The 25,811-nt window shown below is 34.3% G+C and overlaps 1 protein-coding gene across 1 annotated transcript in view; it reads left to right on the forward strand.

The window, feature by feature from the left end:
- Nucleotides 1-25,543, forward strand: part of FSIP2 (fibrous sheath interacting protein 2) — an 83,826-nt gene extending 58,283 nt beyond the window's left edge. The window contains exons 18-23 of the mRNA XM_088794168.1: nt 2,417-2,899; nt 7,877-7,977; nt 16,716-16,762; nt 19,725-19,768; nt 23,091-23,160; nt 25,407-25,543. Of these exons, the coding sequence (XP_088650294.1) occupies nt 2,417-2,899; nt 7,877-7,977; nt 16,716-16,762; nt 19,725-19,768; nt 23,091-23,160; nt 25,407-25,543 (882 nt within the window). The remainder of the gene's footprint in view (nt 1-2,416; nt 2,900-7,876; nt 7,978-16,715; nt 16,763-19,724; nt 19,769-23,090; nt 23,161-25,406) is intronic.
- Nucleotides 25,544-25,811: the final 268 nt, after the last annotated feature.

Consider the following 25,811-nt stretch of genomic DNA (forward strand, 5'->3'; position numbering starts at 1 on the left):
TATAATCTTCATTTGAGAATTCAGAAGAAACACAATTTCCTCCAGTTCCTATAGTTCTTTGTTGTGAATATCTAAAGGTCCAATTAGAATATCAGGATATATGAAGTTTCAAAAATTATTTAAAATAGTTTTAATTTCAGAAACTTAAGGCTACATACCAGTAGTCTGCTTTCTACTTTTAGCAACCTTTATCAAGAGACATTAGACTACAAACCCTTAGATTATACTTGTTTATTATTATTTCACTTAATATTAGCCTTTCTCAATTTATTCTATACTCTCAAGAAGTACCCAGTTCCTTTCCTCTTCTATTTTTGGTCTAGATCCAGCAGCCCTAATACTGCCATTTTTATGAACCCATTTCCTCTTACTATAGAACTAGCTCTGCCCTGCAGCTTTCAGGCCCTAAATATATTAAACTAATTGGGACTTTAAAATGCCAAAATGATGTCCTTGTTACAAGGAAACTACACAACTGAGGACAAAAGAATTGTCTGGACAATGGAATTATGCTAATCCACTACACATTTTGACTTTTACCAAAGTCCCTTGTACCGATGGTGTTCACTCCTAAGAGGACTAAGTGTGTGTAGGGTTATATAATCTGTGGCCTGGACAATGAGAAAACTAGGGCCATTCTCCCCTAGAGTATAAATTGGAAGTGAATTTTCTCAAGCACTGTCCTACACCCCTCTGAACTAAGCCTCAGGGCTGGTAAATATGTTAATGAGGGCTTTATGCTTTCATACCCAAATACTGCGATTATAATGGCATGAAGCATAACTTCATCTCCTTTGTCCGAAATTTTGACGGTCCAGTCCTTTTCCAGCTCAAGAATTTCCTCTTCCATATGCATTCTCATCATTGCATTAACTTATTGCTTGGTAGTCTTCATTCATATATAAGTAATCCCCTGGGAATAAAGTGTCTGTGAACAGACTATAGAAAAACAGTACTCAAAATCAGTTTTTAATTATCTGTAGAATTGTCTGTCACAAATCTTACTGTTAGTTACTAGCTCTCTTTGTTTAAGTCATTTATAGACCACAAAAAGCAAGAAGATAACATTTAAACCAAACAAGTACCCCTGTCCTCTTAAGAGGAAGAAAAGCCATACGAAAACAAACAAACAAATAAACAAAGAAAAACAAAGAAGCAGACACAGAGGAAAAACTCTGTTAAGACATGTGCCTTTTACCAAATTGGGTACCAATGCTGTCTTTCTCCCGCATAGGGACAGAGAAGAGACAAAAAAGTAGTAGGTTAGATCAGAGAACCCAGATACTTGTTCACTCCACCTCAGGGCTTTATTTTTCATTTTGAGGTACCGTAAATTCCCAACACACTAAGCATATACACTATTAAAACCATACTTAATAAAAAAATTCCAAAGCCATATAGAATGACTTTGGATTTTCTAAACCACGGGTTCTCTCCACTAACACAAAAAATCAAAACCGATTGTGTTTTAATGTTTTAAAGAGGCAGTTTCTATATTTTGCTTCCACAAAAAATATTCTATTAGAGCACCATTCTCTGGAAACTGGCTTACAACGTTTAAAAGGCATGTTGAGGTCTATGCTTATTAAATCAAGTTAATTTGGAGGTACTGTGGCATCATCAATGACTACAAAAGTGGGGACATTGTTATTTAATTATAGTTTTCTTTGATCTGTCTTTAGACACTGAAAATGGAAAGTGAAATGTGATTAGGGATGTGAGGGGAAAAAGTGAAGATTTATGTTTTGAAGATTTTTTTTTTGAAAAATATGTCCAAAGGATCAGGAGTGGAAGGATAGTGATTAAAGAGTCAAAGAACTTCACAATTTTGGTTATTCACCCTTTAAAAATCAAGATTAGATGATAGCTTGATTTTTTAATGAAAAAAATAGGATTCTCTATGATTCACTATCTAGAATTTCAGAAAAAAAATAGATTATTTTGTTTACTTCTGTCACAAAACTTTAGAAGTAAATGGGAAAAAAAATTCTGATGCAACAAAATGTAAAGTTTAAGAAAGAAAAGCCCCATGATAGGTCTTCTGTACTTTGAAGTAAGTTATGGTGAATTACTATGTAAAGTAAGTGTAAAAGAAATGATAGACACCAAATATTTCTTTGTTTTTAAATTACAATTTATTGGGCGTATATTACCTTCCTATGCTATTTACTTGTATGTTAGCAATATTTTAAGAAGAAAAAGAAACAAATAAAAATTTTGAGATACCAAATATTTCTTATAATTTTCATCTGTTTTTCTTCTTAAAATATTGCTAATATACAAGTAAATAGCATAGGAAGGAAATACTACTTAAATTAAAACTACAAATCACATTAACATAGATATATATTAAAATTACCATAGGAAAAGTGATTGAGGCATTTGTTGTTAATATTCATCATACTTTCAATTCCAGGTTGTTTGCAGAAATTCATTTAAGGATGTAAGAAAGCCTGATATCAGGAAGGTGGCGCTTTTAAAAGATGTTCAGAACAAAAAAGATCTTATCATCCGATTAGTAGCTCATGATATTGAAGAAGAATCACAAAGTAACATAGACAAGGGACTAATGTTTGAGGAAGATGAAGTTGTTCTAGGAGAGGTTGTACCACAATACTTGACAGATCAAGTGAAAGCAACCATGAAGCCAATAGAAAGCACAGATGTTTCTCCCAATCCAACAGCAAGCACAAAGAGTCTGAAAAAGTTTTTGTCACTAAGCAAATGCTGTCAGACCACATCCAGTACAAATATTGAAAGTATCGAAGCAACTTCAAATCATATAAAAGAACCTAAGAAGAAAGAAGTTAAGAAAGCTGTTGCTGAGCGTGACATGGCCACCTGTTCAACAATAACACCAGTAACAGACTCTTCTTGGGAGAAAATACTATCATGTAAGGTGAGTGAGAAACATGACTGTCAATGATTAGATACCTATGGAAAGACTAGAGATCTTCAGAAATTCTGTCCAAAAATGTACCTTAATTAGGAAGAACAGAATACTAAAATGGTCCTAGTCTTCTCCTAAACCTGGTAATATTTACAGGATAAGAAAAATAATTAACAGAAAAGTCATAAAACTCAATTGAGGGAAAGCAAATAAGAGACTTATATTATTTAGAGCCCAAGGAGAAATCATATAAGAGAAATGAAAACCCATTGTTTATATATATTACTTAATGTATTCCAGCCCTTTTGTGACCAGAAAGTGGGACAAGGTAGGAGGAAGTAAAAAGATACACACAAATCAGATGGTCTGGGTTTAAAATAAAAAGTATTTGAAGAAATAATAGCTGAAAATTTCCCTAATCTGGGAAAGAAAATAGACATCCAAGTCTAGGAAGACTAGAGAGTTCCAAATAAGATGAATCCAAAGAGAAACATATGAAGACACATCATAATTAAAATGATAAATAAAGATAAAAAGAGAATCTCAAAAGCAGCAAAAGAAAAACAACTTAATACACACAAGGACTATCCCATAAGGATAGCAGATTTATTAGCAGAAACTTTACGAGCAGAAGGTAGTATCAAGACATATTCCAAGTGCTAAAAAGAAAAAATTTCCAACCAAGAATTTTCTATCTGATCTGCTAAGGTTATCATTCAGAACTGAAGGAGCAATCAAGAGTTTTCCAGATAAGCAAAAGCTAAAGTACATCATCACTAAATCATCACAGGTGAACTAGACAGGCAGACAGATAGATAGATAGATAGATAGATAGATAGATAGATAGATAGATACATACATACATACATACATACATACATACATACATACATACATACATACATAGATGGTAGATAGATGATAGATAATAGGTAGATATATAGATACGTGATAGAGAATATCAATCCAAAAGCAACAAAATACACATTCTCCCCAAGTGCACAAGGTACATTCTCCAGGACAAATCACATGTTAGGCCACGAAACAAGTCTCAATAAATTCAAGAAGATTAAAATCATATCAAGCATCTTTCTGACCACAAATGTATGAAACTAGAAATGAATTACAAGAAAAAACTAGAAAAAAAACCCACAAAAACGTGATGATTAGATAACATGCTACTGGACAACCAATGGTTCATCAAGAAAATCAAAGGGGCAAAAAAAAAAAATACCTTGAAGCAAATGAAAACAGAAATACAACATACCAAAATTTATGGGATGTACCAAAAGCAGTACTAAGAAGGAAGTTCATAGCAACATAGACCTACCTCAAGAAAGGAGAAAAATCTCAATCTAAATTTACACCTACATTAACTAGAAAAAGAAGAACAAATGAAGCCACAAGTTAGTAGAAGGAAGGAAATGATAAAGATTAGAGCAGAAATAAAAAATAAAAAATAAAAAGGCAATAGAAAAGACCAATGAAACTAAGAGCTTATTCTTTGAAAAGATAAAATTGACAAACCTTAGCTAGACTAACCAAGAAAAAAAGAGGACTCAAATAAAATCAGAAATGAAAGAGAAATTACAAATGATACTACAGAAATAAAAAGTATCACAGGAGATTACTACAGATATTATACACCAACAAATTGAACAACTTGGAAGAAATGGATAAATAACTAGAAACATACAATCTTGTAGCACTAAATCATGGAAAAATAGAAAACCTGAATAGATCAATCATTAGTGAAAAGATTGAATCAGTAATCAAAACCTCCCAAAGAAAAGAAAAGTCCAGGACCAGATGGCCTCACTGGTTAATGCTTCCACAAATTCAAGAAGTAATTAATACTTACCCTTTTCAAAATCTTCCCAAAAGAACTGAAGAGCAGGAAATGCTTCCGAACACATTTTTCAAGGTCAGAATCACCCTGATACAAAAACCAGATAATAAACCATAAAAAAAAGTAAGTTACAGGCCAATAGCCTGGATAAATGTAGATGTAAAAATCCTCAACAAAATATCGGCATACTAAATTCAACAATACTTGCAAAGGATTATACATAACAATCAAGTGGGATTTATTTCAGTGATGCAAGGAAGGTTCAACATCCGCAATTCAGTCAACATGATACACCACATTAACATAGTGACGGGTAATCTAAGTTCACATGATTATTCAATTGATGCAGAAAAAGCATTTGCAATAGTTCAACATCCATATATTATGATAATTCTCAACAAAATGGGTACAGAGGGAACAAAATAAAGGTCATATAGGACAAACCCACAGCAAGCATCATAGTTAACAGTGTCAAGCTGAAAGCTTTTCCTCAAAGATCAGGAATAAGACAAGGATGCCCACTGTCCTCACATTTATTCAACATAGTATTTATTGGAAGTACTAGCCGTAACAATTAGGCAATAAAAATAAATAAAATGCACCCAAATTAGAAAGGAAGATGTAAAAGTGTCACTATTTGCAGTTGGTATAATACTATATGCAAAAAACTCTAAAGACTCCAGCAAAAAACAAACAACAACAAAATACTGCTAGAATAAACAAATTCAGTAATGTCACAGGATAAAAAAAATACCATATACAGAAATCTGTGGAATTTCTATACACTAATAACAACTGACAGAGAGATGAAGTAAGCAAACCCATGTATTCAAAAGTACAAAATATTCTAAGAATAAATTTAACCGAAGAGGTGAAAGACCTATACAATGAAAAGACCTATACAATGAATAGCATGGTTCATATAACATGCTATTCAAAGAAATTGAAGACACAAAAAAATGGAAAGTATTCTGTGCTAATGAATTGGAAGAATTCATATTGTTAAAATGTCAACACTACCCAAAGTAATCTATGGATTCAGTGCAATCCTTACCAAAATTCCAATGACATATTTCACAAAACTATAACAAGTTATTTTAAAATTTGCATGGAACCACAAAAGATCTAAATGGCCAAAGCAGTCTTGAGAAAGAACAAAGCTAGAGGTATCATGCTCCCTGATTTTAAGCTATACTACAAAGCCATAGTGATTGAAACAGTATAGCATTGGCACAAAAAACAGATGCAAAGACCAATGGAACAGAATTGAGAGCACAGAAATAAACCCACACATATGTGAGCAATAAATTTAAGACGAAGGGGCAAAGACTTATACAGGGGAAAGGACAGTCTCTTCAATAAAAGCTGCTGGGAAAACTGGGCAGCCACATGCAAAAGAATGAAACTAGACCACTATCTTTCACCATACACAAAATTAATACAAAATGGATTAAAGACTTGAATGCAAGACCTGAAATAATAAAATTCCAGAAGAAAACAGGCAGCAAGCACCTTGACATTGGTCTTAATATTTTTGTAGCTCTGACTGCAAACACAAGGGAAACAAAATAAAAATAAAAACAAAAGTAAACAAATAGCAAAAATTAAACTAGAAAGTTTTCTATATCAAACTAGAAAACTTCTTCACAGTGAAGGTAACTATCATTAGAAGAAAAAGACAACCTATTGAATGGAAGAAGTTATTTGCAAATCATACATTTGATGAGGGTTTAATATCCAAAAATATATAAAGAACCCATAAAACTCAACAACAAAAACAACCCAATTTAAAAACTGAGCTGAGGATCGGGATAAACATTTTCCCAAAGAAGATGTACAGATGGCCAAGAGGCACATGAAAAGATATTGCAATCACTAATTATTAGGGAAATGCAAATAAAAACCACATACCTGTTAGAATAGCTATTATCAAAAGATAGGAAATAACAAGTGTTGGAGAGGATGTGGAAAAAAGGGAACCCCTGTACCTGTTGGTGGGACTGTGAATCAGTGCTTCCACTATGCAAAACAATATGGTTTCTCAAATTATTAAGGATAGAACTACCACATGATCCAGCTATTCCACTTCTGGGTATTTAGCTGAAGAATATGAAAACACTAATTCAAAAAGACATACTCATATGCACACCTATTTTCATTTGGCATTATTTACAATAGTTAAGATATAGAAGCAACCTAAGTGTCTATCAATGAATGAATGAACACAGAAGTTGTGGTTATATATCAATGGAATAATACTCAGCCATAAAAAATAATTAAATCTTGGATTGATCTTAAGGGTGTAATGCTAAGTGAAATGTCAGAAAGAGAAAGAAAAATACCACATAATTTTACTCTTATGTAAAAATAAAAAAATAAACGGAAAAATAAAATATAACAAAAACCAACTCCTAGATACAGAGAAGAGATCATTGGTTACCATAGGGAAAGGGGATAGGAGAGAGGGGTGGTTAAAGGGAAGAAGGGGGTCAATTATATGGTGATGGATAGTAAATAGACTTTTGAGGGTGATCACATTTTAGTGTATACAAATGTCGAATTACAATGTTTTATACCTGAAACTTATGTAATAATAATTAAAGAAAAAAGAAATGCTATAGAATACATTATCAAAATGTATTATATGAACAATAATCTAATAAAAGCTTTTTTCCTGAGATTCTAACAGACATCAAAATAATAGTATTTTCATATAAAGTATGGCCATGAAACTGCACATGACTTCCCAACAAATAGATCAGAATACAGTTTATGATGATTGACCAGACAGGTTTCGGAATTGACCAGAATTATATCCGTTCTTTTTATTTTTGAACTCAGTAAGATATGATTAAAATCAGTAAAGTGCAGAAATGGAAAACTACATTCTTCATTATGATAGGTTTACCTTTCAAATCTATTCAAACTCCAATATTATAATATAGATCATTTTCATTGAGCCATTTCCACAGAATTATACTAGAAAGAAACATTTTAATTAGAAGTATAGGGTTTATCCATCTTTTAGGTAATTTCTAAAAACCTTTTTTCATTATATTGTAGAGTACAGAATATGCCAATAAAGTAAGTACACATCAAACTCTATATTATATAATACTTGGTTTTCAATTTCCCAGAAAGAAGAACTAAATGTTATTACTGAACCAACACATTACTTCATACACAGAATGATGAGTTCATCTTCATACAACCAAGAAGATCTGATTTCATCTGCCGGGTACGCAAAATTAAAAACAATATAAAAGTAGAAATATGAGATGAAAGTATTGCTTATGGGAAGAATGGAGTCCCTGGTAAAACTATGATTGGGCAAGTGTTCAGTGCTGGACCTTCCTTCACATTCTTCCTTTCCAAAGCTTCCCTCTGTGGACACTTCCCAAGGCCTCCCCTTTCTACTTGATCCCTCCATTTTTACTTTTCTGCCCTCTACCTCCTTTAGTACAGCCATGACTTGGATCAAAACTTTGCTAATTTTTTACCTGGGAGATAAGCACTGAGTCACAATGGTATCTGTACCACCTGCCCAAAGGGTTCGTGCTCAAATCTCTTAACTAAATGTCCCAGTGTTTTAACTGTCTGTAAGAAGAATCCAAAGAGAGGGAGCAGTGTAAGTTAGTATATTCAAATATAAGTTTTATAATGCAATGGAATTTGATATGGGACTATAAGGATAAGCAGCATTTACATGAGGAGAAGACAACCCAAGTTAGGATGACAATAGCAGCAGAGGCTGGACTGTGTGGCATTTATAGAGGACAGAGAAAGCAAAGCGCACTGTAGACTTGAAATCTGTTTAATAACTATGAGTATCTAGAATAGTTAAAACTTACCTAGATTTGTTCTTAAGTTTATAAAAATATACATAACCTTGAAGAGGCAGCATTTTCTATTGTGAGAGAAGCAATGGGTATAAAGAGAGAAATCTACATGGTTGCATTTTTTTTCCACATAGCAAAATGGAATTGTTTCCTTTTGACACAATCAGGACATCTATTTGTGGACCATTAGTGACTCTTTTTCCTGTGTAATGGTTATTTACACATATATAATTGGTAATGCAAGCACCTCCCTATTGTTTATATTAATGATAAAGAGAAGGGCACAGGTAATACCAAATAAAACTCAATTTAGAGAAAAATGACAGACCAGAATATTTGAGTCAAATGTCAGCAGCAACCAAGTGAATGGTCAATCAAGAAGAAGCCATATTCAATATGGTAGGAAATTCCACAGATTTTTACTTGCTCTTTCCCAACCCCCTCTGCAACATGATGTGGCATAGTGGGTAGAAATAGCCCAATTCCCAGTTTCTTCCCTCGGAATAGAAAGAATAGATTGTAACTTGTCTGCAATATTCTGGCCTATCAGTGGACAGTCTGAGGGAATATTTTCTGTTTCACCTGAATAAAAGCTCAGACTGGGAACAGTTCCATAGTTTGTATCTAAGCCTGCAAACCACAGAAGGCAGTTGACATGTGCCATAGTGCACAAAAATCATAGGGTACTAAAGATGCACAAACACCTGAGAGCAAGAAATGATAGTAGAATATCTAAGGACCTGAGAAGAAACATGATGAGAATCTTGGGAAATAAAACATTTAAAGTAGATCAGGAAAACAGAAGAAGAAGACAAAGAAAAGTACAAAATAGGCCCAGAAGGACCAAAGACCTTAAAGCTCTAATTCTGTCTATTCCCAAGGTTCAGGGTCCTGCTAATTAATGAAGAGCTTCCACACCGATTTCCAAAAACTGTGAGGAGTAGCTATTTCTTCAAATGCCTAACTTTTACGTAAGATCAGAATGCACACAAAGAAACACGCAAATAGGACCCCTTTAAAGAAGCCAAATAAATCTCCAGAAGACGTCCATAAAGAAGCACACCAATTGGACATATATGACAAGAACTTCAAAACAACTGTCTTTAATGTGTTCAAAATCTATAGGAAAACACAAAGAACTACATGTAATCAGGGGAAAAGTATGTGAACAAAATGAAACTAAAACTAAAAGAGATATAAATTATTTAAAAGAACCAGACAGAAATTCTGGTGCTGAAAAATAAAATAGCTGAATTGAAAAATTCACTACATGGTTCAATCAAGAGAAGGCTCAATCAGGCAAAAGAAAGAATCAATGAAATTGAACACAAGTCATTTGAAATTATTGCATCTGAGAAGCAAAAAAATGAAAGAAAAAATAAAAACCTAATAAAAAGGTGAACAGAGCCTGAAGCACTTAGGGACATCATCAGCAGACCAATATATACATCCTTGGAATTCCAGAAGAAGAGAGAAAGGGGCAAGATTATTTGAGGAAATAATGGCTAAAACCTCCCTCAATTTGGAAAAATTACCATGACTATACAAATGCAATAAGCTCAATGAACTCTAAGTAATGTAAACACACAGAGAGCACACAGAGACATATTATAATCAAACTATCAAAAGCCAAAGACAAAACAGAAAGAGAGATGTCATGTATAAGAAATTCCCATAAAACTATCAGTGAAATAGTCAGAAGAAACCTTCCGGGCTGGAAGGCAGTGAATGATATATTTAAAGGACTGAATGAAGGAAAACTGTCAAATGAGAACTCTACAACCAACAAAAATACCCTTCAGAAATAAGAGCGAAATGAAGACATTGTAGACAAAAAAACAAGGCAAAACTGAAGAAGTTCATTAACATTAGACATGGCCTAAGAGAAATGCGAGAAGTCCTTCAAATTGAAACTAAAGAATGCTAAACAGTAACTCCAATCGATAAAAGACCCCAGATAGCCTCAGCAATCTTGAGAAATAAGAACAAAGTGGGAGGTATAATGATACCTTGCATCAAATTATACTACAAGGCTACAGTAATCAAAACATCATGGTACTGGCATAAAAACAGACACATAGCTCAATGGAACAGAATAGGGAGTCAAGAAATAAATCCATGCCTATACGGCCATTTAATCTACGACAATGGAAGCAAGAATGTATGGTGGGGTAAAGACAGTCTATTCAATAAATGGTGCTGGGAAACCTGGACAGACACATGCAAAAAAATAAAGCTGGGCCACCTCCTTACACTACATAGAAGAATTCAAAATGGATTAAAGACTTAAATTTAAGATCTGAAACCATAAAATTCCTAGAAGAAAATATAGGAAGAAACTTCACAGACGTTACCCGGAGTAAGATTTTTACTGTTATATCCCCTCGGGCGAGGGAAGTAAGAGAAAAAATAAAAATGTGGGATGTCATCAAACTAAAAAGTTTTTTCACAGCAAAGGAAACCATCAATAAAACAAAAAGGGATCCTACTGAACAGGAAAATATATTTGCCAATGATATATCCGATAAGGGGTTAATATCACAAATTTATAAAAAACTCACTCAACTCAACTCCAAAAAAACAAACAACCCAATTAAAAAATGGGTGGAGGATATGAAGAGACATTTTTCTAAAAAGGACATACAGATGGCAAACAGACATATGAAGAAATGCTCAACCTCACTAACCATCAGAGAAATGCAAATAAAAACCATAATGAGATACCACCTCACCCCAGTCAAAATGGCTATCATCAATAAATCAACAAACAACAAGTGCTGGCACAGATGTGAAGAAAAGGGAACGCTTGTGCACTGTTGGTGGGATTGCAGATTGGAGCAGCCACTATGGAAAACAGTACGGAGGTATCTCAAAAATATGAAAATGAAACTACCTTATGATCCAGCAATTCCACTCCTAGATATCTATCCAGAGAAATCCAAAACTCCAATTTAAAAATCTTTATGCACTCCTATGTTTATTGCAGCACTATACACAATAGCCAAGACATGGAAGCAACCGAAATGCCCATCGGTAGATGACTGGATTAAGAAACTGTGGTACATTTATACAACGGAGTATTATGCAGCCATAAAGAAGAAAGAAATCTTACCATTTGCAACAACATGGATGGACCTAGAGAACATTATATTAAATGAAATAAGTCAGACAGAGAAAGATAAATACCATATGATCTCACTTATATGCGGAATCTAAAGAAAAGAATAAGTGAATGAACTAATCAGAAACAGTTTTGGAGACATAGAGGAAAAACTGAGGGTTGCTAGAGGGGTGGGGGGAGTGAGAGGTTTAGAAAATAGTCGGTAACCACAAGATGGCCACGGGATTTTGAAAATTAATTTGGGGAACATAATCAATAATGTAAAGATTTTGTAGGGTAGCTGAACAATAATGAATGCCAACTATAATTTTAAATATATATATATATATATATATATATATATATATATATATATATATACATATATATATATAAAATGTATATATATATGTATGTATATGGTTACAGGAAGCGGAGTACAGCATTAGGAATAGAGACAGTGGAAATGTAATGGCTCTGTGCAATGTCAGAGGGATAGTGGATGGGGGAGGGGGGTTCACACAGTGTGAGGGATATAAATGATAAACGTCTAAGTTTTGCTTTGTCTTGTGCACCTGAAACTAATAAAATTATATTTTTAAAAAAAATAGGACAACTGAACAGGCTTAAACTAAGTAAATTATTGAAATAATATCATGGGAAGTTAGATTACTCCAAATCCAAAGTTCATATATACAGTCAGATTTGGTCAACTACTCTGTGAGCACTGGGTAATGGACACACATTACCCATGTATTTACTCATAAATTTAGTAGAGGAGACAGATATTAATTAAATCACTGCTGATGGATACATTATTGCTATATGAGACAGATACACTGAAAGGAAGTCACAAGTTTATATGAGGCCATAACAAAATAAGCTGACTTAGAATGGAGGATCTGAGAAAAAATCCTTGTGTAAAATCCGTATCGTGCTAAGTGAATGAACTAATCAGAAACAGTTTTGGAGACGTAGAGAAAAAACTGAGGGTTGCTAGATTGGCGGGGGTGTGGAGATAAGGGGGAAGGTGAGGGGATTAGAAAACAGTCGGTAACCACAAGATGGCCACGGGGTTTTGAAAATTAATTTGGGGAACATAATCAATAATGTTGTAAAGATTTTGTAGGGTATCCAATGGACATGTGTCCCATTTGGGAGACAGTGGAAATGTAATGGCTCTGTGCAATGTCAGAGGGATAGTGGATGGGGGTAGGAAGGTTCATACAGTGGGAGGGATATAAATGATAAACATCTAAGTATTACTTTGTCTTGTGCACCTGAAACTAATAAAATGATAATAATAATAATAATAATAATAATAATAATAAAAACGAAGAACATTATATAATGATTAAAAGGTCTATTCACCAAAAAGAATAATTATAAATAGACTACTTTCAATAGTGGATAGAATGACCAGACAGAATATCTGGAGAACTTAAACACTATAGACCAGTGGACCCAACAGGCATATAGACAACACTCCACTCAACAAGAGCAGAATACATGTTTTTCTCAAATTCTCATGGAGTATGGTCCAGGATAGACCATATGTAGACCACTAAAAAAGTCTTAATAAATTTTAAGAGACTGTAATCATATAAATTATCTTTTCTAAACACAATGGAATGAAATAAGAATACAATTGCAGAATGAAAATTGAAAAATTCACAAATATGTGGAAATTAAACAACACATTCTTAAATACACAATGTAGCAAAGAAGAAAACACAAGGGATATTAGAAAACATTCAAGACAAATGAAAATGAAAACACAACACACTAAAACTTATGGGATGCTGTGAAAGTTGTACTAAGAGGGGTATAGCTGTAAATTCTTCATTTAAAAAAAAGATCTTATGAAAACAACCTAATTTGCACCTTAACTAGAAAAAAAACAAAACACTAAACTCAAAACTAGTAGAAGGAAGGAAATAATAAAGATTACAGCAGAGATAAACAAAGAATAGAAAGGCGGTAGAGAAAATCAGTGAAACCAAGAGTTGGTTCTTTAAAAAAATCAACCGAATTGACAAACTTTTGATTAGATTGACTAAGTTAAAAAGAGAGAAGACTCAAATACCTAAAATCATAAAGAAGAAGGGGTATTACAACTGATTTTATATAAATAAAAAGGATTATGAGAGTACTATGAACAATTAATTATATGGCAACAAATTAAATAACCTAGATGAAATGGATAAATTTCTGGAAACACAAGACATAGCATGACTGAATCATGAAGAAATAAAATTTCTGAACAGATTTAGAACTATTAAGGAGATTGACATAATAATCACAAACCTATTAACAAAGAAAACTTCAGGACCAAATGGTTTCACTGGAGCATTCTAAAAAACACTTTAAGAAGAATTAATACCAATGCTCCTCAAAAATCTTCCAAGAAACTGAAGAGGAGGGAATATTTTCAAATTCATGAGGCCAGCATTACTTTGATACCAAAGCTGGACAAAGACAGTATAAGAAAACTACAGACAAATATCCCTGATGAATATCAATGCAAAAATTTTTTTAACAAAATACTAGCAAACGGAATTCACCAGCACACTAAACGGATTATACACCACGACTAAGTGTGATTTAGCCCAAGAATACAAAGGGAAGTTCAACGTATAAAAATCAATCAATATAATATAACTCATTAACAGGACGAAGGAAAAATACACACACATTCTCATCTAAATTAATGCAGAGAAACCATTTAACATTGTTTAACAACTTCTCAAGATAATAACATTCAACAAACTAGGAACAGAATGAAATTACAACAAACTAGGAACAGAATAATAAAAGCCATATATATAGAAAACCTACAATTAACATTGTATTCCTGGTGAAAGCCTGAAAGATCTTCCTCTAAGACCAGGTACAGGACAAGGGTGCTAAATCCCACCACTTTTATTGAACATACTACTGGAAGTACTAGCCAGAGCAATTAAGCCAGAAATAAAAGGCACCTAAATTAGAAGAGAAAAAGTAAAATTATCTCTGTTCACAGATGACATTATATGTAGAGAACCCTAAAGATTCCACACTCAAAAAAAGAAACAAACAAAACTTTTAGAACTAATAAATGAATTCAGCAAAGTTGTTGGATACAAAATCAACACAAATAAGTCAGTTGCATTTCTACACACTAACAATGAACAATCCAAAAAGGAAATTAATTTTAAAAATGTGATTTGCACTAGTATTAAACTGAATAAAATACTTAGGAATGAACTTAATCAAGAGGTAAAAGACTTGTATGCTGAAATCTACAAAACATTCTGGAAGGAAATTAAAGAAGACACATATTAATGGCAAGACATTCTGTGTTCATGGAATGGAAGACTTAAATTGTTCAGATGTCAATATTACCAAAGTAGTCTACATATTAAATGCTATCCTTATAAAAATACTAACAACATATTTTACAGAAACTGAGAATAATCCATTCTAAAAGTTATATGGTATCTCAAACAATTTCTGATAGCCAAAACAAACTTAAAAAGGAAGAACAAAGTTGGACTTCCTGATTTTAAAATTTACTATAAAGCCACAGTAAACAAAACAGGATGGTAACTGACTCAAAGACAGACATGCAGACAAATGGAGCAGAATAGAGAGCAGAAACAAATCCTTCATATATGGTCAAATAATTTTTTATAAGCACACCAAGACCATTTAATTGGGAAAGAACAGTCTTTTTAACAAACAGTGTTAGGGAAACTAGATAACCCCACACAGTTGGATTTGGCAATAATTTTTGGATATTACACTAAAAGCAGAAGCAACAAAATAAAAAATTAAATAAATTGGACTTCACCCAATTTAAAATATTTTGTGCTTTAAAGAACAAAGTGAAAAGTCAACCCATAGAATGGGAGAAAATATTTGCAAATTATCTATCTGATATATCCAGAATATATAAATACTCCTATAACTCACCACCACCACCAACAAAAAAACTAAACAACGTGATTTTAAAATGGAACAAGGACTTGAATAGACATTTCTCCTGAAAAGATATACAAATGGAAAATAAGCCCATGAAAAAATGCTCAACATCACTAATCATTAGGGAAATGAAAATCAAAAGCACAGTGAGACTCTATTCACACCACTTAGGATAGCTATTTTTAAAAAATCAGAAAATAACAAGTGTCATCAAGAATGTAAAGACACTGAAATCCTTGAATATTGCTGTTGGGAATTTAAAATGGTGCAGTCACTGTGGAAAACAGTATGACAGTTTCTCAATAAATGAAATGTAGAGTTACTATATAATCCAGCAATTCCACTTCTGGGTATATACCCAAAAGAATTGAAATCAGGGATTCAAACAGATATTTGTACACTTACGTTCATAGCAGAATTATTTGTGAGTAATAGCCAAAAAATACCCAAATCGTAGAAGTCACTCAAGAGTCCATTGATGGATGAATGAATAAATAAAATGTGATATATATATATATACATACAATAGAATATTATTCAGCCTTAAAAAGGAAGGAAATTGTGACATGTGCAACCACATATACGAACCTTGAAGACATTATGCTAAGTGAAATAAATCAGTCACAAATGGACAAATATTATGAGTCCACTTACATGAGATACCTAGAGTAATCAAATCAGAGGCAGAAAGTAGAATAATAGTTCCAGGGGATGGAGAGAGGGAAATGGGTAATTAATGGGTACAGTTTCATTTGGGGAGGATGAAAATGTTCTGTAGAGGGATGGTGGTAATAGTTGCACAACAATGTGAATGTATGCAAACATAGAACTGCATATTTAAAATAAGTTAAAATGGTAAATTTTATGTCATGTATATTTAACCAACAATTTTAAAGTGGAAAAAAAAAACGTCAATTAGAAATTATTTGTGTTCAATTTGGAAACTTGGTGATATACTATTTCTGGTTTACTTCCATATGAAGAGTGACTGTCAGATTGTTCTTTTGCTTAACTGGTAATTCCTTCATGCATTGAATGTACAGAAAATAAAATGCTCTTTTTCTTTTGTTTTAGTGAGACCGAAGATTGTACCCCAGATACAAGTGCTACAATATTACAAGGTTGGACTTAATATTTTTCTTAATTTAAATTAGAAAGTATTCAAAAGTGCTTTGTTTACTGCTTTGATAATTATTTTTAGTTATAGAACCTAAAGTTGATATTGTGGTTTTGTTTTGTTTTCCTATGAGCTTATCTACTTTTGGAAAATGATGCAGTCCTATATCACTCACATGTTAAAATGAGCTAACTAGTTTGCCTTATCTGAATTTCTGTTAAGATGTCATTAATGATTTTGGTCAAGAATAAATTTACATTTTACCATGCTCCTGTGAGAAACATCCACACAATAAGGGTGTATCATATTATAGTTTCTGAGCCAGAACATATGACGCTAGAATTTAACCATTTTTTGAAAGGTTATTCTTCCTGGTGCTTAGCTCTTCCAAAATGTATACTGGCTAGTATGGACCTCACTATTTTTTTTAATCTTTTAGTACTGACTCCTTATAACATTTGTGAGGACTTTTTGGAACTCTATTTGCTGAATCCATAGAAGATCAATGTGGTTCTAACAATGATAGCATGCACAAGAGGTGGAGTGCTGTGTTTACGGCTAAGCGGCCTTGAAACTCAAACCACAAGTTTACCATGGTTATTTCAAACATACAATCCACCTGAGAAGTTAGTTGAGAAATATATTCTCTTATGGAAAGCAGAGGTGGAAATCATTTTCATTAAGATGATTCGTAGTACAGCAGTAAATATGCCAGAATTCTGTGAACACACCATAACCAGAAGGTGTCAAAATCATCACTGATATGATACTTGTGTTATGGAATTATAAGCTGCTATCTGTTTTGTTTTTTCCAAATTTGTTGCAATAATCACGCTTAATTCTTATAGCCTTCAGTAATACTGCAGCTGTTCTATTCAATCATTTATTTATTTATTCATTCATTCATTCATTCATTCATTCATTCAAAGATTTACTGAGCATCTCCTTTGTGTTATATCCCATGTGTAAACAAACTTGAAAAAGCTTTTCATCTCAGAATTTACATTGTAACTTGGGGTTGGGCACCAACGGGTAAAGACACAAACAAGATAATTTCAGATAATAAGTACTTCCCATATCATCTGGGACAAAAACCAAAGAAATAGCAATGGCTTTGCAAACGCCTACATCATCTGGACATCCCACCAGTCCCCTGTGACCTCTCTAACCTTATCCTCTATTTCACTTTCTGGCTCACCCTGCTCCAGCATCACTGACCTGCTCTTCCTTACACATCCCAGGCACCTAAGGCCTTTGCATGTGCTGATCCTTGTGCAGTGCTCTTCCTCCTGTGCCTGCCTGGCGCACGCCTCACCTTCAGGTCTTTACTCAAACGTCACCTTCTCAGTGACATCTTCTTTGAGAACACTGAAATTGTAATCTCATTCCCGCCATAGCACTAGCTATTCCACGTCTTTGCTTGGTTTACTCCTGGCACTTATGATTATCTAACTGTTCATTGTTTTTTCACTATCGACCTCTAGAATGTAAGCTCCATGAAGATCACCGCTGTATTTCCAAGAGCCTAAAACAGTCTATAACAGGAGGAGACACTTAGTAAAATAGGAGAGACTATGGGAGTAACTAGGGGGGCGGGGCACACAAAAACTCTGTTGGGTTGAACTGAGATATCCATTAGTATTCAAGTTAAGGTGTCACATAAGCCATAAGATATTTAAGGATATTTAAGGAGTTTAATGGAAAGGTTAAGGCTGAACATATGCATGTTTAGTTTCATATAGAATATACAATAAAAATCTCAAATAATTTAAATCTGAATATCTCAATTCCTATAATGACAAGAATTTCTCTGTGACTCTTCCTCAAAATAATTCCTAGTATACAGTGGAATATTCCTAGCCAATTAGCTTAGAAACTTCAAAACTGGTTGTGTGAAACGATATCCCTGGTAGTGAACTCAAATGTACTCAGTCATTTAAAAGCAGAAGTCGGTTCAATTATAGGCATATAGCGTCATACACTTTAGAAAGATTATCAGATAGCAATGAAATTTTACCAATTTTGTCAGATAAGTCAAATAATCAGTCCCTCTCATATTTGAGTTAATTGAGGTTTACTATTACTTTCTTTTTCTAGAACCTATATTGGATGGCCCAAAGGATAATTTAGAGAGAGTACTTGTGCTGGCTCTTAATGAAATGTCTACAAAATGCATAATTTTACATATCTCATTGAGTTCTCTTGTGAGGCGAGCAGGTTGAATAGTTTCATTCACATTCTATATACATATACAAGGAAACTGATAGAGAAGGTAGATTTAATTTGCTAATGTTCACACAGCTCTAAGTAGTGAAGCTAAGACTCAAACTCAACTTTCTGATACCCTACCATGTTGACCTCCTCCCTAATTGTGGGTCCTTGCTACATCTCTCACAGTATCATTTCTAACTCTTGGGCTCATTTTTTTTTTTTTTTTTTCTTTTTAACTGTCATATTGAATTCCCTTGGAATTTAGACAACTTCTCGTTCTGTGACAACTCCACCAGATTTCCTCTTCGTATTGCCTCAAAATTCTCCAGATTCTCCCCCAAAGTCTTTCATATTACTAGCACCTTTCTCTGTTCCAATTATCTGCTTTTAATTAGCTATGCAGAATCAAAGAATGTTAGAGCTGGAAATTCCCCAGGGTACCTTCTCATTTTACATGTAAACAAATAGGCCCATAGCAATTGAGTGGTTGTACTAAATTATAAAGTCTGCCTTTCCTACTACATCACACTTCATCTTTAATAATTCCTAGATGAAGGGCTAAGACATGCCCCCAAATTCTAGGGATCTCACGTATTTCAGTTTTGTTCCCACTGTCTATACATTAAACATAATTTCTTCTATTTGCCTAAATTCTATTTCTTTTGGGTGAAAATTAATAAGACCAGGTTTGTGTCAACACTATTTATGCCTCAGGAAAAAAAGTAATATTTTTTTCTTCCCCTCTCTCCCTACAGAAAGTTCTCAGGAACAAAAGCCAGAGTATTCAGACCGTATTAAGGTAAATGTTTCTTAGTAGTCTCTCTTTGGTATGTATGGTATATAGCGGAACATAACCCAGTTTTCAAGGTCAAATCAGAGACTTGGTGGTGCAATTTGTGGGACATCAGGAAGCATTCTCTATTCACTTTCTTCATGTTCACATCTGTCTGCCTGGTTGAGACCTGTCCATGGTACCCAAGAAATCTGGAATCAAATTCGCACCTTAGAGTTATAATTCCTTGCTTAAGTGCACAGGATACACAACTGTTCCTCCTTAGCACCTAAATACAATTCCATTCCTTAACTCTGTTATTGCAGTTTCTGGAGAAAATCTTAGAGGGAGTGAGTCACTTAGCCCTGTCTAGGGCAGGTAGACCCAAGTGCGGGACTTGGTGGAGGCAGGAAGGGACTAGAACCTTCAAAACTGAAGAATGGCTTGCAGGAAATGAGTGCTGATCCCATCTAGTTCTCTATATTGCTAAGAATAGAGTGTTTAAAGACAGCTTTCTAAAAAGCCCAGTACTCCTCAGTGTAAACTCAAGAAATTTCTCCTCTTGTAATCCTTTATAGAAAGTTTCTGGTGAGGGCTGAAACTACAGCTCCTTCTATTTTTTTTTTTTTAATCACTTTGTTTCTTGGTTCAATTTAATCCCACCTTTAATCAAGTCTCCCCATCCCCATGCACACACAATCCATCAACTATCCAGTCACTTGTCATTATCAGAGCAATTTTCAGAACCAAATCTTACAACTCATGCTTAACTTTTGCCAAACCTCCAAAAATGCTGGATTAGTTCCTCACTTAACCTAACCCTCCTTTATGAATATAAACATCTATTCAAGAAACCCAGACTACTTAGGCTGTATTTTCCAAGTGAAATTATATGGGTATAATAGGGAGACAATCTGATACAGGTGAGTCCCTGTGCCAAGCTGAATTCCTGCCTAATCTGGACCCTTTTGGCTCCTTGCTCTTTCCCTCACTTCCTGCTTTTTCCATGGTGAAACTGTGTGTATGCTTGTTAGCCAGTCTAGTTCTGAGTAAGCACATTCCACACTTTATCCCTCACTGATTACAGCTGCGTACCTACTGTGGATAATTACTGAGGATTCTGAAAAATGAATAATAGCAGGAGTCTGGGGAGGGAGATCAGAACTCAAAGAACAACCAATACCAGGATGAGTTTCCTGTTTGTTTTTTACTTCCATACTGGTATCTTCTAGCTTCGAGTCAGGGCAGTTCAAACCCTGCAATTACATAGAGGAAATGCACATAATAAAGTTTCAAGAGAAACCATTGCTCTCTTACCATAAGTAGGAATAAAATCCTATAAAGTGGGAAGTGGGGAAGCTCCCTTTTTTTCCCCCTCTCTTGGCCCTGCCTGGAGGCAGGTTTCAGTCATGACCGCTGCATGGCAATGGCAGCAGAGGCTGCTGAGGCACCTAAAACTGTGGAAGAAAATCCTTCTCCCTGAGCAGAAGAAGTAGGAAAAGGCCTCCAGTAACCTGAATAATATTAGGAGAAAACCTGCTACTTTTTCCTCTGCTTTCTCTAGTCATTTCACCCTCGACATGGATAAGTCTTGGGATGTGTGAGACAGAACACAGGGAGAGTAGAGCTACAGCATCCTAGCCATACAATCAACAAAGGGAACTGATAAGAGTTAGAGACACCGAAAGATATCAGAGAAGGAATCTCAAGAAAGATTCTCTGCAAATCTGTTTTCAAAGACTCTCCTGAGCTGTGCATTCATGAAACTGATATGATATATAGACAAAAGACTTTGGGAACTTAAGTTATAGTTGTAATAGTGGTACATATACAAGGATACTAAAAAACAACAACAACAAAAAAAAAAACTGCCAAGACTTTGAAAATGGAATTTATATTGGAACTACAGCAATAGAAGGCAGGGTAGAATGTGTGGTCTGAAACTAAGTGAGTAATTACCTACTTAAGAAAACAAAGAATCAAACAAAAACAAACAGAAAAAACCCCAACCTTCTCCAGAGGATTGAACAATTGTTAGAATCTCATAAATTGTTTAAAATGCCCAGGATAAAAATCCAAAATTACTCAATATACAAAGAAATAAAAAAAAAGTCCACAGCTTTCAAGGGAAAGGACAAGAAATGTCAACAGCAACGTGGCCAAGATTTTGAAACTATCAGGCAAAAACTTTAAAGCAGTAATTATAAAAATGTCCATGTATTAACAGCAAATATTCTAAAATCTAACAGAAAGATAGATGTCCTCAGCAGAATTTAAGTATATTTACTCATCTCAGTCACTCACTCAGTCACTCATCCCATCTGCTCCCTGCTTTCAGATCAGGGATTCTCAAATCTAATTCTTACACATTAATGTGGGAATTTGTTTTTAAATATCAGTACCTGCCCCACCCTCAGGGGTTTCAATTCAATTGGTGGTGTGAAATCCAGGGATTCTTTTTTTTTTTTTTTTTTTTTATTTCCACAGCTCACCCTATCATGCATTCAATGATGAGAATCAGTGCTTTAGATAGTCTTTGCTTCATTCTATTCCATTCCTCAGGTATCCTGTTTGAAATATCTTAATACATACGCTGCCTCAAGTCCTCTTGGAAGAACCATGGTAAACCCTTATAAGAATGTCTGGTGGTCTTTACATAATCCGTACACATTTTATGTTGCATATATTTAGGCCTTTCTTCATTGATTTTTCACTTCCTGTTTTAATTACTAGTATAATGTAATATCCGCAATGAAGACCAGCTTTCTGTCCCAGACTATTTTATGCTTTTCTAAGAAAATTGCTGCTGCTTCATTCAAAGAGTGATAAAGGCCTACAGAGTAAAGCCAGTATCTGAGCCATGTTCCCTGCCCTACCAGGTCCACACAGTCACTTTATTGCTCTAGATCTCACAATAGCTAAGATTTCCATAAAAGGAAATTGGAGTTAGTTAGTGAATATCCATTTTCTTCCTCTCCTTATCATTGTCTCTATTATTAGAAAATAGTTTATAAATTATTCTAATTTAACTAAAGGAAGGAGGAGGCAGACAGAGCTGCCATTTTTTGTGACTTTTGTCATCATTTAATGGTAGCCAAGATCCATAGCATCAATCCTAGATATCATAATTGGCAAAAAAAAAAAAAAAAAAAAACAAGAAAAACAGAAAAAACTTGAGCCTATGTCTCAGAGAATAATTCTCCGAGACTGTCTCAGAGACTGCAGTGCACAGATATTATTATGAAAGATGCTGCAATGGTTGTACTCGATCTCTTGAGGATTTCTAGGCATCTCTAGACTATAGTGTCCAACAAAAGACTAAGTTAAGTACTTTGCTTTGTCTTGGCAGTTTATCAGCATCTTTGAAGGAAACAAGAATATTCGTGGCAGTGTGAATACTTCAAAAGAAGCCATTTCAGGTACGAAATATACTAACCTTTTAATATGCCTGCTGGGATGAATGGCTCCTCCCATTTATACCTATTATCAATATGAGATTGAAATCATATTCTTACTGTTTATATGGATAGCAATTTATCATGTACTTCTATTACTATAACTCAGACCAACAGGAGGGTAATACGGAACTAACATTTATTAGGTAATAGCTATCCCCATTTTATTAAAGAGAAAAACAGAGTCATTAAGGAGTAAAATGACAGCAGGTTACTCAAAGTCACTCCATAGCTCTTAAGCTGCTGAGGTAAGATTCAAACACAGATCTGCCCAACTTCAGAGTCTAAGCTTTCAACATAATCATAGTTCACACACTCAAATGTTCACAGGAGACAGGGTAATATAAATAAGAACACTAGGTTGAGCTAAGGGTTTATGTTCCACTGGAGATGTCATGTCCCGTCTAAAGGAGGCAGCTGCTACTCAGGTCCAATCATTGACATGCTAGATTGTTGCCAGGTCTTCCAATCCAGGTTTTAGCATTTTTCAAAGGAAGCTAGAGATGGAAGTTTTATGTGAAAATTCCTGACTTTTAAATTTTATCAAATAAGTCAAAGATTTGGGAAACGCTATGTGGACCAAAAATAACTTTGTCCATATCCCCTACACTGTGCTATTCCCCCTCTGCAAATTAAAGCCCTAATTTACAAAAAAGGAAATGAAAGTATATAATTGCCTGACATTACGCTGTCAAACAATGTACAGCTTTCAGGGCTCAAATACAGGTCTTCTGACTTTGATCCTACATTCTTTCTTCCACAATGTAGTTCCATATAGTGCAATTGCATTCCAGAAAAGAGGCCCACGTTGGGTAATAACCAACGATAGCCTATAGTTTTGCTGTGAAAAAGAACAATTAACTGATAAAGATAAGGGTTCATTAGTGTCTCTGGGGATGAGCCTCATGTATGCTAGGACATCAGCCACCCACCAGTCCTGAACAAGATGCTGGAATCTAATAATGAAAGCAGATTTGGGGCAGTGTCCTCAGTTTGTTTCCAGGAATTGCTCTGCATTAGAGACACCAGGCAGGATACTTTTTAACAATGCAGATTCCAGGATCCTCTCTGAACTAGCTAATTGAGTAGTGCCTAGAAATCTGCATTTTTAATAAGACCACCAAGTTTCAAGACACTCTTTTTACCTCTCCAATGAGAATTGCAAAAGTCTTGCAACAATGCCTCTATCATATTAGTAAAATTTATATCTTGCTTTTTCTGAATGCACATCTTTCTCTTTCAGCCATGTTTTTTGTCTTATTTGCTACAGATTGTAGTCTTTTCGTTTTTAATTCTTATTTCATTTAAAAAATAATAGTACAGTTAAAAAACTAAACTTTTCTTTATTTATAGCTAAATTTACTGTGAGCTATTTTAGCTTTAACCATAGAAGATTATCTTGCTAGAAAAGATACATTTAGGTAACTGCAAGAGGTACAGGATTTTGGCATGTACTGGGATTAAGAAAATATGGGCTTTTACTGTGTGTGTTTTCATGTCCTATCACATCCTATCATAAAGTTTCAGAAAAGTACATAAATGCTCACTTCTATCTTTACATGTAAAATAATTTTGTTAAATTAAAATATATTCTCTAAGAGTCCATGTGCTGCATAAGTGGTGCAGAAAAAATAAATTCAAATAAATACTCTTATCTCACGTGACAAAAAAAAAAAATCACTTGAAGTTAGTCAACTAAAAATTTACCCCAAATCGATCAGAAATTATGGCAATTTTAGTGGACTTCTGCTGTCACTTGAACACGCTGAAACACACACCCTCACTATATGGAGTTGAAATTTACTTCCCAATGTGACTATAGCTTACCAGGCTTTTTCACAGTTTTCTGCTACAAAAAAAAAAGAAAGGCATTTTTTGCACACCTGACTAGAGAAGCATCAGAGTGCAGTAGGTATAATGATAACACAAGCGTCAGGAAGCTGGACTGTGTCCCAAACTTGGCCACTCGTGTGATCTTAGGCAAAGTATTTGACATGATCAAGATTCAGTGTCCAAAAACGGAAACATCATTCTTCCTGTCTCCTTCAGAGGAGTGTTGGAAAGATCAAATCAAAAGAATCTTTGTGTTTTTTTAAACCCATGAAGTATTTTATAAATGTCAATTTCTAAATTCTAAATCATCAATGCTCTAGTATGACTATAATATTAAAATGTCTAATAGCCATATTACTTTTTTGCTTTATCCACAGAAACTCCCAAACCCAGTATTTCCCAACAAGGATCTAAAATGCTGGCGAAGGTATCTTCAGCTCTATCAATGGTATTTTCTCGAACTAACACCAATATTTCCAAATCTTCGTCACCACCTCACCAGGAAGAGCACTGAATTTCTATACGTGATAAAACTTTGCTTACTACCCTTGGAAAATAAAACATTTTTTCAAGCATAACAGACTGTCTTAGAAGATGATTCATATAATACTGAGAAAAAGAAGTAGCAAAAAAAAAGTAAAATATAGGCCTGGGTAAGGGAAGGGTTTGATAAATGCTTTTGCTGATCATTTTGATAAGCATCTGGTATGAAGATGCTGAGTGCTAGCGTTTCATGAGGATAAAGGGGTATGTTTGCTCCTGATATCTAAGGATCTTGTTTA

The sequence above is a fragment of the Rhinolophus sinicus genome, chromosome 17, assembly GCF_057876585.1.
Source record: "Rhinolophus sinicus isolate RSI-liver-muscle chromosome 17, RSI-T2T, whole genome shotgun sequence".
Lineage (NCBI taxonomy): Eukaryota > Metazoa > Chordata > Mammalia > Chiroptera > Rhinolophidae > Rhinolophus > Rhinolophus sinicus.